Below are 17,830 nucleotides of genomic sequence, written 5' to 3'. Positions count from 1 at the left end.
GGATTTGAGCTCCCTCCATTTGTCTTTCAGCGGACATGGCTCAAATGGTGGAAGCCTTTTTTTTTTTTCTCAAAACGGAATCCCGTTTTCCTAGCAGTGTTCTAACATTTTCATGGAAAGTGTGATATAAAAAAGCTCCAATGTGCGAGCTCAGTATTCATCCCTTCAAATCATATCTGGTTATTTTAACGGCAAAATCTGCAAAGCACGCTTCTAGATAGTCATGTCCTCTCTCTCTCTCTCTCTCTCTCTCTCTCTCTCTCAATTTTTGACTAAAAACTTGAACCCTAGACCAAGTGTGTTGTGAGGGTACGTTTGAAATCCAATGCAAAACATTTAGGGCTTGTTTGGATGCCGAGAAGATTTTGATTTTGATTTCTCACATTTGCTGCCCTTTTTGCATTGTGATTTGGATCCGGATTAAATCCTCGGATTTCCAAATCAGGGGTTGACAGAGAAAAAAAAATCAGATTTTCAAATATACTGTGAAAATAAGTAATTGGAAATCCACAGATCTGGCAGTTTCCTTCCCCCTCTTTGCTCCTAAACCTCTCCCCTCCAGTAGGAAGTACCCCCTTCCCTCTCTGTCTCCTTCAACATGAGCTGTCGGATCTATTCATTTTGTATTCAAAACTCAATTACAAATACAAATACAAAATATGAGGTATCCAAAACGGGCTCTTAGTCCCACATTAGAACGTTGAAGAAACATTTGCCTCCTTACTAGAGGTGGTTTGGAGACAAAGGATTGGACCTTTCAAGGGGCTTTGGAATCATTTGGATAAGTAAATTTTAACAAGAACAAAATTAAACATACACATGCGCTCACCGAGCTGGGCTAACTGTTACGCATATAGGATAAGGTGAATTCGCACCTATTATAAAAAAAAGTTTGTGTCAGATGTTAATTCCTTTCTTTTTATTGTGTTTTGTATTATTGATGTGAAGAACCGATAATAGGCACTATTACCCACAGGAAAAAAATCATAAAAGTTATAGTTACGCCAAAGAAAAAAAATCAAAATATTAAAAAAAATATAATATTATTACCGATGGTTTTTATTCTGCCCTAATAGTCTAAAAGGTGACAACACTGTCCGTTGCAAAATATCCGCGGTTTTCTTTTTAAAATACACTATCCGCGATTTTTTTTAAATGCACAACGATGAATATTTAATTGTCACTATCCATATATAGTCGTCGCAAGAAAAATATATTCTATTTTCTAAAAACATAATAAATTCATCTTTGGCAACGAAAACGTTTGTTGCATTTACCTCGCTTAAAGGGACAGATAAAAACTTATGCAAGATCCATCAGTAATACTATAAGATCCCACATCGAAAAGGGAGAGAAAGTCTTGGGCTATATATGTGAACTCTCCTTCTCCCTGTGCAACCGTGTTTTCAGCATCTCCAAGGGGTGGACCTATAGAGTGGGTCGTGCACGGTTAGTGCTGCTGGAAAACAAAACCGAGGAGCGTGGGTAATCCCAGAATCGGACATTAGTATTTATACAGTGGGGTTGGGGCATGACAAAAATGGTATCAGAGCCGTACCTCCCGTACCACGGCGTGCCAGCGAGGATGCTGGGCCCTAAGGGGGTGGATTATACGATCCCACATCGAAAAGGGAGAGAAAGGTCAGAAAGCTCATGTGCTATACGTGTGAACTCTCCTTCTCACTGTGCAGATGTGTTTTCAGCATCTCCAAGCAAGCCCTAGAGAGTAGGTCGTGCACGGTGTGCGGCTGAATTACAAAACCGGGGAGGGTGGGTAAACCCAGAATCAGACAATATTTACACAGTGCAGTCGGAGTGTGACAAATACACTTTTGTGACACCTTCTAATGCAACAACTATTTATCCGTCACTAATGACTTTTGGCGACAATTTTACCATCTTTGGCGATATTTTTTTTTTATGACATAGGGTATCCCCACCCCAAGTTTTAGGGAAGGACTATTCCCTACGGATGCACGCAACCACCTGTAAACCACGTGCATCAGGTAACCCCCGGGGGGGTGGAGATTTGAACTCGCGTCACTGGGAGCATACGCATGACTTTACTCCAAAGAGCCACACCCCTACGGGTTTGGCGATGAATTTTAGCTATCCCCAAAGATAGTTTTTCTTGAACATTAAGTTTAATGTTAAGGAGGACGAATATGCGCCAGAATTATAGGAGAAGTTAGAACACCTTTCATGTCAAAAAAGCTTAGCAAACATTTTTTATACGAAACATTAGTTGTATGAATTGAAGATGCAAAATGACAGGAATCTTTTGGAACACAAGACGAAATTCAACTAGCTTTTAGATTAGCTTCATAATGCTGATGAAAAAAATGAATGAAGAAGATAAGGCTTCATTGCACCTTACTTTACTAAAGAATCTAGTGACTATGCTACTATTCGAGAAGTGAGATCCAACCCTCAAACACATGAATTTAAGGAGAAGAGCCATGAATTTGCTTATAAATAAAATGTTTAGCTACAAACATATAGAAAACAAGCCACAATGTGCTCAACCCTGCAAGAAGCCAATAGTAGTAATCTAAATGCGCATGGTTAAGATCACTAGCTAACCATTCTGGGCTTATCTTCTCCACGAAGGAAATTATAAAGTTGTTCAAGAAGCTACCAACGCTAACAATGCTAAGAAAAGCCGCGGACCCGACGCTCCGCATTCCATCCGGCATTTGATCGTAGAATAGTTCTTGCAAACCGGAATGACTGAGGGGCTCGCAGCAGAGCCGGAATGACTTTTCAGACTCCTTCGATGATGCCGAGATCTTTCCCGTAGCGCACGGTCTTCATTGGCTTGGTGCTTTTGCGCGGAGCGAGATTGTGACCTCCGGTGGTGGTGAGGCTCTGTATGGGCATGCCTGGTTTTGGAATGATGGACTCGCCTTGTGGAGTGGTGGGTCCGGTCTCCACTAGGGCGCGCTGGCTCTCCCCTGTGGGCACTCGACCTTTTCTGTACAGGTCGTGGGGCCTCTGGGGGATGCTGGGGAGGCGCTTGGATCAGATGTTGGTATTGATCGACAAGAGTAGTCATCTGTTGAAAGAGAGCTTGCACCTGTTGAAAGAGAGCTTGCACTTGATCCGGAGTGGGAGTGGGATTGAGGTGTTCCGAATGAGCCGGGCCCTGCTCTGCTGTTGCAGAGGGAGCTACTACCTGCGAGGCGATTCGGTCACTTCGAACCCCGTGAGGTACTACAGCTCGGGTAGTTCGTGCAGTTGGTACCCGAGCACTCTTCCGCCCTACCATTTTGTATAGGGGATTCGAACAACTTTTAGTTCGGGTCCCACGGATGACGCCAATCTGTTAGGCCTAAAACCGGTAACAGATACGGCAGTGACGTAAGAGCTGAGCTAGATGACCTGAGGAGCTGAAGTGAAGGAACTGAGTCCTGCACAAGAGCGCACGAGGTCAGAAGACCAACCCAGGACAGGTGTCGGTCCTTCCGTGGGTTTAGGTTTACCTACTCTCAGGTAATTATCGGATTACCCCTGGACAGGTGTCGAATTCGTGGTGGATCCTTCCGGGGCCACGTGTCAACAACTCATTAGTTGTTGTTTTTCATCCCCCATCAGAGATAATGCTTCGGACGCTTCCATCCTCCATACAGGTTGTGAAATTATGAGTCTTTTATTAGCAAAAAACTTTTGTTTACAGTTTAATGGGTTGGGTTGATAAATAATACTAAAAATTTAAATGCATTAATGCAGTTGACTTATTTTAATAATATTTAAGGAGCAATACTTGGCTGCCTATCAACCAATCACATGGTGACACCTCATCAAAGTGAAAGTGGATCGCTTATTTTTTTATTCTAAACAATTAATGAGGTGTCAGCATGTGATTGGTTGAGGCAGTAAGTTCCTCCCTCACGTTAGGCAGCCAAGTATTGCTCATATTTAAGGGGGATTTGCTAGGGACCATCGTTTCACAGGACATCTGTTGCATGGGAGTGCAGCCGCATAGGCTCAGATTTTGTCTTATTCATTTTATTCATCTGAGGTGGCTGCACTCTCAGCGGTTGTTCCGCAAAATGCCTTCGGATGGACCCTAGCAAATCCTATTTTAAGGATCTGGTATGTTGCTGGCATTTTGATACTTTGATATAGTTTAATGAGCAGAGGACCTCTCATAAATCTTCACTTAAAATCTTTCGGGATTTCCTGGTGTACATAGCAGAAGGCATTTCGCGGATGGCCTGTTGCAGGTAAGAGCAGCCGCACAGGCTCACTTTACAGCAGATTTTGTCCTCATTCATGAGATGGCTGCTCTGACACCAACAGGCCATTCGCGAAATGCCTTCTGCGATGGATGCTAGCAAATCCCTAATCTTTCTGTCTCCAATCAAAATATCTCGCAAAATCTTCTCTCTTGTGGGCTTTGACTTTTTTGTGTTAAATCAGTAGAGTAGCCCACTTTTTTTTTTGTGATGGGCTGATTAAAAAAGCTAGTTTCTAATTTAATCTCATCCATTCAATGGGCTGATATCGGACGACACGCTTTAGTTGCAGCCGAGGTGAAACAGTTTCTATTACAATAAAGATTAAAAATAACAAAACAGAAAATCCTCGCATCTTCTTCATTCTGGTTCCTCGAGAAATGATGTTGAGAAAAGAAAAAAAGAATCTTGCAAAAAAAGAAAAGGAAACCTCCTCTTCTCTTCGTCCGAAATTGGTATCACGGATCTGACTTATTTCATGACTACCGGAAGAATGGATCTTCTTCGGAAGAGCAAGCCTTGGAAGCGAGGTTGGATGTTAAGAGATCCGTTCAAATCACGATTTGACTCAAGGATCCGAACCCCATATATGTTTTATGAGGAGATCATGGCACTTACCCCATCAAAGCATAAGGCAAAATGGTAGCCCCCTACAGATGCAAGGGTTTGAACTGAATTGGTCGGATCCACCCTATCAAAACATATCACCGAGCATCACAGGTCTTTTCACCAGGTTTTTAAATTTTGACTGAAATCCGAAGTTTTGGTTTCGATGTTGGCCCCCTGCAGATGCAAGGGTTTGAATTGAATTGGTCTGATCCACCCTATCAAAACATATCATCGAGCAGTCAACATCAAAATCGAAACGTTTTGAAACCAAAATTCCCGAAACGTACCAAATTTCATCAATGTGTGACCAGTAAAGGAATAAATTAATAATATAATATTAAAATTTCGGTCAATATTGTATTATTATTTTATTCCTTTACGGAATTTCAGCCGAAATTACTGAAATTTCAGGAGTAAAATCCTTAGCTTTGATTATTTCTACACCGAAATTTTGGGATTTCGGCTGAAATTTCAGTTTCGGTGGATCCCGAAATTATAGCCGAAACTGAAATTTAAAAACTTGTTTTTCACATAAGCACTATTTTTAGTCTTTTAAGGAGAAAAATAAAAAAATCCACTCTGGGTATTTTGGTCACACATTGATGACTAAGACCTTATTTTCAAAATTCACTCAAATGTGATGACTCTAATTGCAAATTGTCAAGCTAGAATATTGTTTTGCAGAAAAGAAAAAAAGTAGACTTCTTTGGCAAAAACTCCTTTGTTCTCTATCGGGGTCGCATCATACAAAGACAATTGCCTTTCTCTAGGAAGAAAAAGTGCCTCTTGCCTACTAAACACCCCCCTCCTCTCTCTCTCTCTCTCTCTCTCTCTCTCTCTCTCAAAACCAACATCTAAACCCAGTAGATAGAGAAAACTTTAAAAAAAAAGTAAGAACATGTTTGAAATAGTCTCTTCTCCTTCCATCGCATGGAAGACAAAGATGCTATGTGCATATAATTATAGTGTATATGGGTAGTTATAATCTAATTATTATCTAGTTGTGGGAATGTGTTTTTAGAGTTGTGGGTGTTAGTTATGGTGTATGTGTTTAGGGTAGTGGGTGTTAGTTGTTGATGGTGTGTGTTGTAAGTGGGGAAGTGGATGGGTGATGTGTAACTACTTTGTGTTAGTATTTAAGTAGTTGTAATATAATGAAATGGGAGAAGATGAATTTTAAAACAGCAAAGGCAACTTTGTTTTGGAAGATCATGGTTCCTCTGGAATCGAGCCATTTGGAGGTCCAGTTGCCTCGAATCAACCCCTTTCTCCCTCTTTTCTATTTTCTCGCGAGATCCCGGTCGTCATTGTCTCCGTCAATTACCGGCGCAGTGCGAGGATGGCATTGACATTATCAGGTACTGTTGAAATATAAATGATTAAATAACACCATCTCTAACCGTAGGCTCTGTTTGGATTGCAAGAAAAACTTTTTTGATGGATTTTTTTATTTTTTATTTTTTATTTTTTGTTATATATGATTTAGAACAAACTGATATAGTTATGTTAATTTAGAGGAATATCATCGAAAATTGAAGGTCTTGCAAAAATGCTAACTAAAATTGAATAGGGTAGGTTCTAAGTTTTATTGTTTTTTATGTGGAAAAAAGTAGGAAATTTTTGGAATATTTTTCCTTTCCGAATTTTTCCTAAAAATTCCTGCAATCCAATTCAGACGGTTTCATACCTTAGGCACATTCTTGTTCAAAACCTAACGACTCCTTAATATTAACAATTCACGCTAACCAAAAACAAACGGAGGCACACGGTGTTAAAGTAAAAAGATTAAATAACACGAACCCTAACAGATCAAGCTTCTGGAGTAATTGGTTGTTTCAGGTACCTCGACAGTTCACCCGATATAGAGAGTTTTGCCCCTACTGCCGACTTATTCCGATGCTTCCTCGCTGGGGACAGCGCCGGTGGCAATATCGCGCACCACGTAGCCCGAAGGATCTCTCTGATACGCCACAGTCTGAGTTTCGAGCAATACGAGTTATTGGGGTGGTGGCGATACAACCGTTTTTCGGAGGGGAGGAGCCGACGCCTGGCCGAGTTACAACTCGTCGGCATGCCGTTGGTGTCGGTGGAACGGTCAGACTGGGCATGGAAGGTGTTCCTGCCGGAGGGTTCAGACCGGGACCACGAGGCCTCGAACGTGTTGGGCCCGAGATCGGCCGATATATCGGGGTCGGTTTTTCCCGCTACTTTGGTTTTCGTGTCGGTATATGACCCGTTACGGGACTGGCGGATGAAGAAATCGGAAAAGGAAGCGTATTTGGTGGAGTATCCCAATACGATACATGCATTTTATGTATTTCCAGAATTGCCCGAATCTTTTATGCTAATTAAGGAGACAAAGGATTTCATCATGAAGCAATCGATCAAGGTCGAAGGGTTAAAAACTAGAAAGGGGATCCCATTTTCTACAGCCATGAATTTGGGCCTTGGGGTAGTGGAAAAAAACAAATGGTCAACTTCTAGCGGGTGGGATTATCTGGTAGGTTTGAAATGGCCAGCCAATATGGGGCCCATAATAATGACCGCCGTAGATCATTTGAAATACGACAGCGACGTCTATTGTGTAATAAGAGAACTTATATGGTGGCCGACCATTTTCATTAAGGGCGGAGAGAGAGAAAAAACCTCTCACCTTTGATTTTTAATCCAAGATAAAGCACCGTTTTTTACTTTTCCTTGGTTTTTGGTCTTGTCTCCTTCCCCGCTTTACAACCTCATGTTCGTGCATTATATAAAAACTCATGAAATAAACCTATGTAATTTTTTATATTTCCACACAATTTTGACTATTAAAATATGTTTTTATTTACCTGAATATATATGGTTGGTGATGTATAAGTATTGCAATAGATGTCAATCTCATCACCTTATGATGTTTTTCTTTAGTACGTAAAATATAGGTAAAGAGAGTAATCAATATCTAAAAGGGCAAAGTCCTGTTGAACGAGGACGAGCTCAACAAATAGAATTTTTTGGAAACAAATTGAAAGAGCCCGTAAAACGTAAATAGGTTGTGCCCAAAAACTCATTTCCATCTATAAATGGAGAATTTACTTGATGGGTGGCCGTGAAAACAAGTGAAGTCTAAGAAAGTAGGTATGACCCACTTTTTTTGATGATCCAAACCGTTCATCTGTACGGGCACAACGTAAATAGGTTGTGCCCCAAAAATCATTTCCATAAGATGATCCTAACCCTCCGATTTGAATTGATCTGAAAATGGAGATTTTCAAAAATCATTTATGGAATCTTCTACAGATCGGAGGGTTAGGATCATCCTATGGAAATGATTTTTGGGGCACAACCTATTTACGTTGTGCCCATACAGATGAACAGTTTGGATCATAAAAAAAAGTGGGAGATCGTGGCAGTTATCCCATCGAAGCATGGGGCAAAATGACGTGGTGGGATCCACCCTATCGAAGAATTTGCTAAGCTCCATCGCAAAAAAATCATGGTGCTTCTCTACCGAGACAAACTGCCTCTCGTGCTTTTCTATACGAAGACCTGCTTGGCTGCTTCTTCTTCCCCTCTCTATCTCAATTATAAAACGACCATCTAAAGTCTAAACCCAATAGAGCAAAGCCAAAAAAAAAAAAAGGAAAGAAAATGTCTGAAATAGTCTCTTCTCCTTCTCTGTCATGGAAGACAAAGATCTACTGCACCGTTATGTCCGCCGTTACCGACGCAGCACGGCGATCTAACTTCACCGTCAACCGCCGTCTCATCAACTTCTTCGACATCCGCTCACCTCCTAACGGAAAACCAGTCAACGGAGTAAAAACAGCCGACGTAACCGTTGACCCAGCCCGAAACCTCTGGTTCCGCGTCTTCACCCCTGATGGAAAATCATTCAACGGCCTTCCAGTCATCGTCTTCTTCCACGGCGGTGGTTTCTCCTTCCTATCGGCGGACAGCAAGGCCTACGACGACGTCTGCCGGAGATTTGCTCTCGAGATTCCGGCCGTCATCGTCTCTGTCAACTACCGCCTCGCGCCGGAAAACCCCTTCCCGGCACAGTACGAGGATGGAGTCGACGTCATCAGGTACTGTTCAAATATAAATATGATTAAATAACACCAATTATAACTGCTTATCACCGCGAATCAATCGTACCCCTCGAATCTCTTACCACTTGGAGACACTAATTTATTATGAAAAAAAAAAAAAAAATCCTAGCGGCCAGAACAGAATTGGCCTTTAAAAAAGAGGGGCAACGCTTAAGGGATTGTGATTTGGATTAATTGGCTGTTTCCCAGGTACCTCGAAAATTCCCTCGATATAGATGGTTTCGCCCCTACCGCCGACTTATCCCGATGCTTTCTCGCCGGAGACAGCGCCGGCGGGAATATCGCGCACCACGTAGCCCGAAGGATCTCTGACACGCCACAGTCTGAGTTTCGGACAGTACGAGTTATAGGGCTAGTAGCGATACAGCCGTTTTTTGGCGGGGAAGAGCGGACGCCAGCCGAGTTGCGACTCGTTGGTATGCCGTTGGTGTCGGTGGAACGGTCGGACTGGGCGTGGAAGGCTTTCCTGCCAGACGGTTCCGACCGGGACCACGAGGCCGCCAACGTGTCGGGGCCGAGATCGGCCGATATTTCGCGATCTGATTTTCCAGCTACGTTGGTTTTCGTGGCCGAGTTTGACCCGCTACAGGATTGGCAGAAGCGATATTTCGAGTGGCTGAAGAAATCGGGAAAGGAAGCGTATCTGGTGGAGTATCCCGGCACGATACATGCATTTTATGTATTTCCAGAATTGCCCGAATCTTTGATGCTAATTACGGAGACAAAGGATTTCATTATGAAGCAATCAAGCAAGGTGAAAGGGTAAAAAACAATGAATTTGGGTATTTGGAGGGTAGTGTAGAAAATAAAAAATGGTGAAGTTGTAGTAGTGGGATTATGTGATAGGTTTGAATTGGCCATCCAATATGGGGCCCAGCGCTGTTGATAATTTGAAATACAACAGTGACGCGTGTTATTAAATAAACCGATGTCTTTTTTTATATTTCCACCCCATTCTGACCATTAAAATATGTTTTTATTTACCAATAAAAAATGGTGAAGTTGGAGTAGTGGGATTATATAATAAGTATAAAATAAGAGTGGCATTAGTAACTCTAGCCCTTTCATAAACTTATCCATGTACTCCCTTGGAAAATATTGTCCAGTACTTTTAACTTTTATTTCTCTTTTGTAAACTACTTTCAAAACAGAGATCCTCTTTGGAATTAAAGACCATGGATTCCGAATTTCAGATCCTTCAAACACCCTTCCTTCGTAAGGGTTAAATTTTCAAACAAATACCTCTTTCTTCTTCCTTTTTTTTCCCAAGAGATGAGACCACGCAAAAAAAGAGATGAGACTACCGATAGATTTTGACCACCGATTGTGAGTCCCAAACCGATTGTGGGACTCAAAATTAGACACGAGTTTGAGTCCAACAATTACGCCCTGTTCATAATTTCCATTACTTTTGAGGCCCACAATCGGTTGTCACAATCTAAAACAAAGAGGGCCTATCACAACCTGTTGTTAAAATCTAAAACGAATCACGGCGCGGACATAATCTATTTCCTTCTCTCTCCATCTTCTCAAACGAATTGTTCAAGAAGGCCTGTGTACTATATCATTAAATTAAGCCAATTGCATTAATGCATTTAATTTTTAGTCTTATTTATCTCCATGCATGCTGGTGCCCAACCCATTAAACTATATCAAAGTATCAAAATGCCAGCTACATACCAGATCTTATATACAAGTATAGTATCGAAATGCCAACTACATACTTTATCATTAAAACAAATCAACTTGCATTAAGGCAATTAATTTTTATGATTATTTATCTCTATGTTGAGACTCGATCCATTAAACTATGAACAAAAAGTTTTTGCTAAATAAAGACTCATAATTTCACAACTGGTATGGAAGATGGAGACCTCCCAAGCATCATCTCCTCTTCTTAATGTTCTTGAGGAGCAATTTCAGGTCAGAAAGACATCTATAGGCGGATGGAGATCCGCCATTTACATAATTGGTAAGCTAACAAAGTAAAGCCCTCTTCGTTTATTCGTTTAATTACAGCTTATTTGCTTACAGTAATCTCTTATTTTCAAATCATCCTTCCCCAGTGTTGGAAGTTGCAGAGGGATTCGTCTATTTCGGTATCTCGGGAAATCTCATAATGTACCTGACGAATGTATACCATGAGTCAACAGTGAATGCGGCCAAGAGCGTCAACCTCTGGTTTGGCATAGCCAACCTGCTTCCATTACTCGGAGCATTTGTTGCAGACTCCTACTTGGGTCGCTATCGAACCATCATTTCCTCCTCCTCAATTTATCTCATGGTTAGTTTTTTTTTATCTTATACTTCAAAAACTCAGAAACCCAAGTTGACTCGAACGTGTAGCACCGAATCAACTCAACTTGTGTTCTTTAATCATTCTTGTTGGAGATTGTAAATCAAAATTAATAGGCTTTGTTTTGTGGAAAGACTTTGTAGTCTTCTAGGGTATTTCTTGTTGGAAATTGTAAATAAAAAATTGCTGAATTCTTGAAGCAAAGTGGAGTTGCTCGAAGTGACCCTCGTTTTGCCCCCTATATAGTGCGGAGAATGAAGAGCGTTGAAGAATGCGTCCCTAAGATTATGTTTGGCCACCTTTAATGGAAGGATTTGACAGATTATTCTAGGCATAGAATGAAAAGATGGAAAGAATCATATGTAGCAAATCCAACTATGTGATTCTAAAACACCGTGCGTAAATGCAATGAAGAATGATATTTTCTAAAGCTTCATGCAGCCACCTCGGGCGATTTCCTGTTGAGTTAGGTGTCTTGATGTAAAGGAGAAAGATCTTAGCAAAGGAGAAAATCCTAGCAAAGGAAAAAACCTCAAATCTGATGTAAAAGCCCCCTAAAATGAAAAGAAACCTGAGTAAAAGTTTTTTCCTTTTCAAAAAAAAAATGAAAAGAAACCTCCTATTATGCTAAACTCTAAAAGAATAGTCCATCTTTGCTCGCCGAGCAATATCTTGCTTGGAAGTCATCCTTGTCAGCTCGGTGTTAGTTTGAGTGTTTGAGTCAACTGTGAAATAACAGTTACTCCAAAAGCTTAAGCTGATGGAGATGGCGTTATTTAATCTTTTATACTTTGACACTCCCCCTCACGTTTGGGTTGGTCTACACGTGGCACATGTGGCCCCTCTTTTGGATTTGGCTATTGCATCTTGCATATGGACTTTTGCTCTACTGGAGGTTTGAACTCGGGACCTTTGGCTCTAATACCAAGTGAAACAATCAGTTACTCCAAAAGCTAAGCTGATGGAGATGGCGTTATTTAATCTTTTATACTTTAACATCAACTCATCAACTTATTTTATTATGCCTACCAAACTTACTACTACTGCGGCAGTCAGCATGTTATATATGTTCATTACTTTGGCCCTGTTTGTTTGAATTTTGAGAACCGATTGCAAGTCAAAAATTGATTTATTCGACTCAAATTTACATCCTGCGTATTTTGAGAACTGATGGAGTCCAAAACTGATAATTGGACTCAAATTTAAATTTAATTTTGTGTCCAATAATTATCGTTTGACTCACAATCAGTTATCAAATTTTAAAACAAACAAGGCCTTAATTTTGGGCCTAGTAATCAGTTTTGGACTCACAATCGGTTCTCAAAATCCAAAACAAAAGGGCATTAAGCTCCACATGATCAGCAGAATTAATTGAGTAGGATTGATTTCAGGGACTTGTCACATTAACTCTATCAGCGGGGAATCCTTTCGGGTTTGGTAAATTGTTATCTTTCATTTCTTTTTATGTGGTCGCCCTCGGACATGGGGCAGACACGCCATGCCTCCAAGCTTTTGGGGCAGATTAGTTTGACAGAGAGAGTGAGCAGCAGAGGGAAGCTAAGAATTCCTTTTTCAATTGGTGGTACTTTGGGACATCCATAGGCGGGATGATGGGAAACCTCATTGTGCCTTATGTCCAAGACAATGTGGGATGGGTGGCCGGGTTTGCAGTTCCCACGATTTCCATGGCCTTTGCACTTGTCATCTTTCTCACAGGAAGGAAATCATACAAGCAACAAACTCTGAGCGGGAGTCCGTTTACGAGTATTGCACAAGTCCTTGTAGCAGCTACTCGCAAGTGGCGCCTTCCTTTCGCAAAAGACATTGGTGATGAAGGATGGTTTTCTCTAGCGATGGATGTTTCTCCCCAAACTAACCAACTCGCTCGGACAGATCAATTCAAGTAAGTTAGATTTCGTTGAAGTATAAATGATTAAATAACACCAACTCTACCAGTTTAAGCTTTTGGAGTAACTGGTTGTTTCACGTGGTATCAGAGTTATTGCCTTGCGAAAGGTCCTGGGTTCAAAACCCAATAACTCAAATTCAAATGTACTACTAACCCAGAAAAGAGGGGCCACGAGTGATGCGGCCCAAGGAAGAAAAGAGGGTGAATATACCACTTACCACTCCCCTAATGAGAAACGGATTTGCTTGACCAATAGTCCAGGTCAAAAATCAATTGTTTAGCATTTCTTAAGGCCATGTTTGGCAACCATGAAAATTAATTCCATAGGATATTCGTGGACCCAACTGTGTGAGAGAACCAAGAAGGAAGGTGAGGGAGATAAATGTAAGGGTGGGAGTTGATATAGCATCAAAAATCTCTAAAAACTAATGAAAAGAAAATCCTATTTATATTGGTTTTTTTTTGTCCTGCAGCTTTCCATGCTTCCCTCACTCCCACTATCAAGTCTCTCCCATCTCCTGCCCATCTCTCACAACTGGCCCCACAAATAGTCCATATAATATTGGAAATGATATATTCGCCCCTTTTTCTTCGTTGGGCCTCTCTGTTTGGTTACGCAGGCTTCTATCTGATCTTGGGGTTCATCTCACCGCTGCAATGCCTCTTCATTGTGACAATAAGAGCGCTATTCAGATTGCTACAAACCCTGTCTTTAATGAGCGTACCAAACATATAGAAGTGGACTGCCGCTTCACTCGCGAGAAGCGCTAGGATAAAATGACTGCCCTAACTTTCGCCTTGTCCATCTTGAGGCCTTAAGATTGCAGATTTGTTCACCAAGTCTCACAAAATGCTCGGCATGAATTCTTGGTGGGCAAACTCTCGCTTCTTGACCTCTCATTTCTTCGAGTTGACAGTGTAAAAGTGTAGTCACAAATACACTAGAGGTGGCTGGCCCAGGGAAGAAAAGGGATGAATATACCACTTCCCATGTAATATTTTTTCATGGTCCCGGAAAATGACCTAGAGGACCCTAAAACAAGGCTTCAAGAATCACGGAGTAATGATCATTTGATAAAAGTGAGATCAAAATCAATGGGCCAAACTTGTGGTCTCTAATTAGATCAACGGATCGGATCACATCCTTTTCAACAGCGGGGCCCAAAAAGTGGCTGTCATGAAAGAGCCTAACAGATAGAGTCCTTTTAGCATGTTTTAAGTGAAAAACACCATGTCATACATTTTCAATTTCCTGCCCCTAACTTAAGAAATGTAGGTTTTTGGACAAAGCTGCTCTCAGAGACAAGGAAGATGAGTTAAGTAAGAATAACTGGAGGCTTTGCTCAATAACTCAAATAGAAGAAGTAAAATTACTCCTTCGTCTGCTCCCCATAGGGCTCTTCTGCTTGATGTATGGTGTGGTGCTCTCTCAAGGTGGCACCTTCTTCACTAAACAAAGCAGCACCATGAACACAAATATTTTCTACAAATTCAAGCTCCCACCTGCCTCCATGCAAGTTACAATTGGGCTAGTATCAATCCTGACAGTGCCAATCTACGACCGGATTCTCATTCCGGCCACTCGAAGAGTCACCGGAATCCCATCCGGGCTAACGACACTCCAACGAATTGGAGTCGGGTTGTTTCTGTCCCTGTTCTCCATGGTGGTAGCGGCTCTAGTAGAGACGAAAAGGCTTAGAATTGCCAAACAACTCGGGCCCTCCGATCTACCGGACGGGATCGTTCCCATGAGCGTGTTATGGTTGCTTCCGGAATACGGCATTTGCGGCATTGCGGGCATGTTTACATTAGCAGGTTTGCAAGAATTGTTCTACGATCAGATGCCGGACGGAATGCGGAGCGTGGGGTCTGCGGCTTATCTTAGCATCATTAGCTTGGGTAGCTTCTTGAAAAACTTTATAATTTCCTTTGTTGAGGAGATAAGCCCGGAATGGTTAGCTAGTGATCTTAACCATGCACATTTAGATTACTACTATTGGCTTCTTGCAGGGTTGGGCACTTTGTGGCTTGTTTTCTATATGTTTGTATCTAAACATTTTATTTATAAGCAGATTCATGGTTCTTCTCCTTAGATCTTGTGTTTGAGGGAAGGGTCCCAATTGTGCTCAACCTATTTACATTGTGTCCCATCAAATAGGCGGTTTGGATCATCATAGGGTGTGGGCTGTACCATACTTTTTGAAATATACAGGTTTATACTGCCACATACAGGTTTATACCGCCACACCATATAATTTCTTTACCTAACTTTTACCTACTAAAGAAAAACATTGAAAGTTGACGGGTTTTACATTTATTGCAATAATGATACATATACATCATCAACCATATATTTAGGTAAATAAAAACAAATGGAAATGATCAAATGGGGTGGAAATATAAACAACTAGATAGGCTTATTTCACATCGCAGTTGTATTCCAAATTATCATTGTATTTCAAATGATCTACACCACTCATTATTATGGGCCCCATATTGGATTCCCAATTCAAAGCTATCATATGATACTAACTAGAGGTTCACGGTTCACCGCTTCTTTACCCCAAATTAATAGGCATGGTGGGCGTACCATTTTACACCTCATGTTTTAATGGGGTGGGACTATTTATTTTACGCCCATGTATAACATGGCTTTGATTCAAAACATACCGTCTAAGCCCAAATAGAGCAAAGCGTAAAGGGAAAGAAAATGTCTGAAAGAGTCTCCTCTCCATCCCTCCCATGGAAGACAAAGATCTACTTGCACATTCTGACCGCCGTTATCGACGCATCACGGCGAGCTAACGTCACCGTCAACCGCCGTCTCCTCAACTTCTTCGACATACGCTTACCCCCTAAAGGAAAACCAGTCAAAGGAGTCAAAACCGCCGATATAACTGTTGACCCTACCCGAAACCTCTGGTTTCGCATCTTCACCCCGACGGAATGCAACAGAAACCGCCTTCCGGTCATCGTCTTCTTCCACGGTGGTGCTTTTTCCTTCCTCTCGGCGGCCTCCAAGGCCTACGACAAAGTTTGCCGGAGAATTGCTCGGAAGATCCCCGCCGTCATCGTCTCCGTCAATTACCGCCTCTCGCCAGAAAACCGTTACCCAGTGCAGTACGAGGACGGCATCGACGTCGTCAGGTACATACTGATGTAGTACGTTCGTACAAAATCTGCTGAAAAGTGAGCTTGTGTGGCTACTCTCACATGCAACAGCTATCCTAATCCTAGAGATAGAGGTTGAGAAGTTGTTGATAATCTATAAATAAGGGACATATGTATGCTTTAGGTAGCTAGCAACTCCCTCCTAGAGATGATGCTTATTCTAGTCGTAGAGATAGAGTTTGAGAACTAGTTGATAGTCTATAAATAAGGGACATATGTATGCTTTAGGGTGTAACTTGAGTTAGGTCAGGTTTAGCTTTTGCTAAAAAAGACTTGGAACCAAACCGGATCCGATCCGATTTTAAGTAAAAGCTGAACCCGAGTTCCCAAAATTGACCCGAGTTGCACCGTAATATATTTTGAAAGTTGTTTTGCATTAAATTTTTTACCACGAGAAATTATATGGTGGTCGACTGTAGAGTCCTATGAAGGTGGTACGTCAACATACTACCCTTGTTAACTTTTTAATACTTCCTTTCTCTTGTGACTTGAAGTTCTTTTTTGATCTTATTAAAGTTTCTCCCTATGCTAGGTACCTCGACAATTCCACTGACTTAGACACTTTCGCCCCCGGGATCGATGTATCCCGATGCTTCCTCGCTGGAGACAGTGCCGGTGGCAACGTCGCACACCATGTGGCGCGGAGGATCTCCGACATGCCTCGATCCGAGTTTAGGGTGGTCCGAGTTATTGGGTTGGTGGCGATACAACCATTTTTCGGTGGGGAGGAGCGGACCCCGGCCGAGTTACGACTCGTTGGTATGCCGTTGGTGTCGGTGGAACGGACTGACTGGGCGTGGAAGGCATTCCTGCCGGAGGGTTCGGACCGGGACCATGAGGCGGTGAACGTGTCAGGGCCAAGATCGGCCGATATTTCGGGATCGGATTTTCCCACTACGTTGGTTTTCGTGACGGGGTTTGACCCGTTACAAGACTGGCAGAAGCGATACTTCGACTGGCTGAGGAAATCGGGTAAGGAAGCGTATCTGGTGGAGTATCCCGGCACGATACATGTCTTTTACTTATTTCCAGAATTGCCCGAATCTTCGCTGCTAATTACGGAGATGAGGGATTTCGTCATGAAGCAGTCCAGCAAGGTCCAAAAAGTAGGAAGGGGATCTCATTTTCTACAACCATGAATTTGGCCAACCTTTAGTTAGTATCATCTCATAGGTTTGAATTGGGAATCCAATATGGGGCCCATAATAATGAGCAGTGTAGATCATTTGAAATACACCTGTGATATGTCATGAAATTAAACCTATCTCATTTTTATATTTCCACCCCATTTTGATCATTTCCATTGCCATCATAAATTCGCCCCCTACGTCACGGATCACAGTAAACATGGCTTCACTTGATTATGGGGTCTTGCTCTAGGGATCATCCGTGTCCCAAGTCTCACCAATTGCACATATCCGGCTCGTGTATTCCTTTCCTATTGCTTGTTTTGAGTTTGTCTTTAAAAGTATCTTGACCCTAGTTGTTCTACCTTTTTCGTTAGATATTTTTCTAA

At 41.8% G+C, this 17,830-nt stretch overlaps 3 protein-coding genes and 1 pseudogene across 3 annotated transcripts; all 4 read left to right on the top strand.

The window, feature by feature from the left end:
* Positions 1-4,212: 4,212 nt before the first annotated feature.
* On the top strand, positions 4,213-7,532 carry LOC143890558 (putative carboxylesterase 18 pseudogene; annotated as a pseudogene).
* A 693-nt stretch (positions 7,533-8,225) lies between these two features.
* LOC143889399 (putative carboxylesterase 18) lies at positions 8,226-9,879 on the top strand. Its single transcript, XM_077393579.1, has 2 exons — positions 8,226-8,914; positions 9,128-9,879. The coding sequence occupies exons 1-2, from the start codon at positions 8,478-8,480 to the stop codon at positions 9,702-9,704; spliced, it is 1,014 nt and encodes a 337-aa protein (XP_077249694.1). The 5' UTR covers positions 8,226-8,477; the 3' UTR covers positions 9,705-9,879.
* A 147-nt stretch (positions 9,880-10,026) lies between these two features.
* On the top strand, positions 10,027-15,343 carry LOC143889397 (protein NRT1/ PTR FAMILY 5.4-like). The gene is made up of 4 exons (XM_077393578.1): positions 10,027-10,910; positions 11,005-11,222; positions 12,626-13,137; positions 14,420-15,343. Exons 3-4 carry the CDS (start codon positions 12,842-12,844, stop codon positions 15,234-15,236), a joined length of 1,113 nt encoding a protein of 370 aa, XP_077249693.1. The 5' UTR covers positions 10,027-10,910; positions 11,005-11,222; positions 12,626-12,841; the 3' UTR covers positions 15,237-15,343.
* Positions 15,344-15,777: 434 nt separating this feature from the next.
* On the top strand, positions 15,778-17,611 carry LOC143890660 (putative carboxylesterase 18). The gene is made up of 2 exons (XM_077395345.1): positions 15,778-16,290; positions 16,847-17,611. The coding sequence occupies exons 1-2, from the start codon at positions 15,854-15,856 to the stop codon at positions 17,451-17,453; spliced, it is 1,044 nt and encodes a 347-aa protein (XP_077251460.1). The 5' UTR covers positions 15,778-15,853; the 3' UTR covers positions 17,454-17,611.
* Positions 17,612-17,830: the final 219 nt, after the last annotated feature.

Source organism: Tasmannia lanceolata, unplaced genomic scaffold (assembly GCF_043159265.1).
Source record: "Tasmannia lanceolata isolate RefF3 unplaced genomic scaffold, GAP_Taslan_0.1 ptg000013l, whole genome shotgun sequence".
Taxonomy (NCBI): Eukaryota; Viridiplantae; Streptophyta; class Magnoliopsida; order Canellales; family Winteraceae; genus Tasmannia; species Tasmannia lanceolata.
This window is presented reverse-complemented; position numbering and strand designations above follow the sequence as displayed.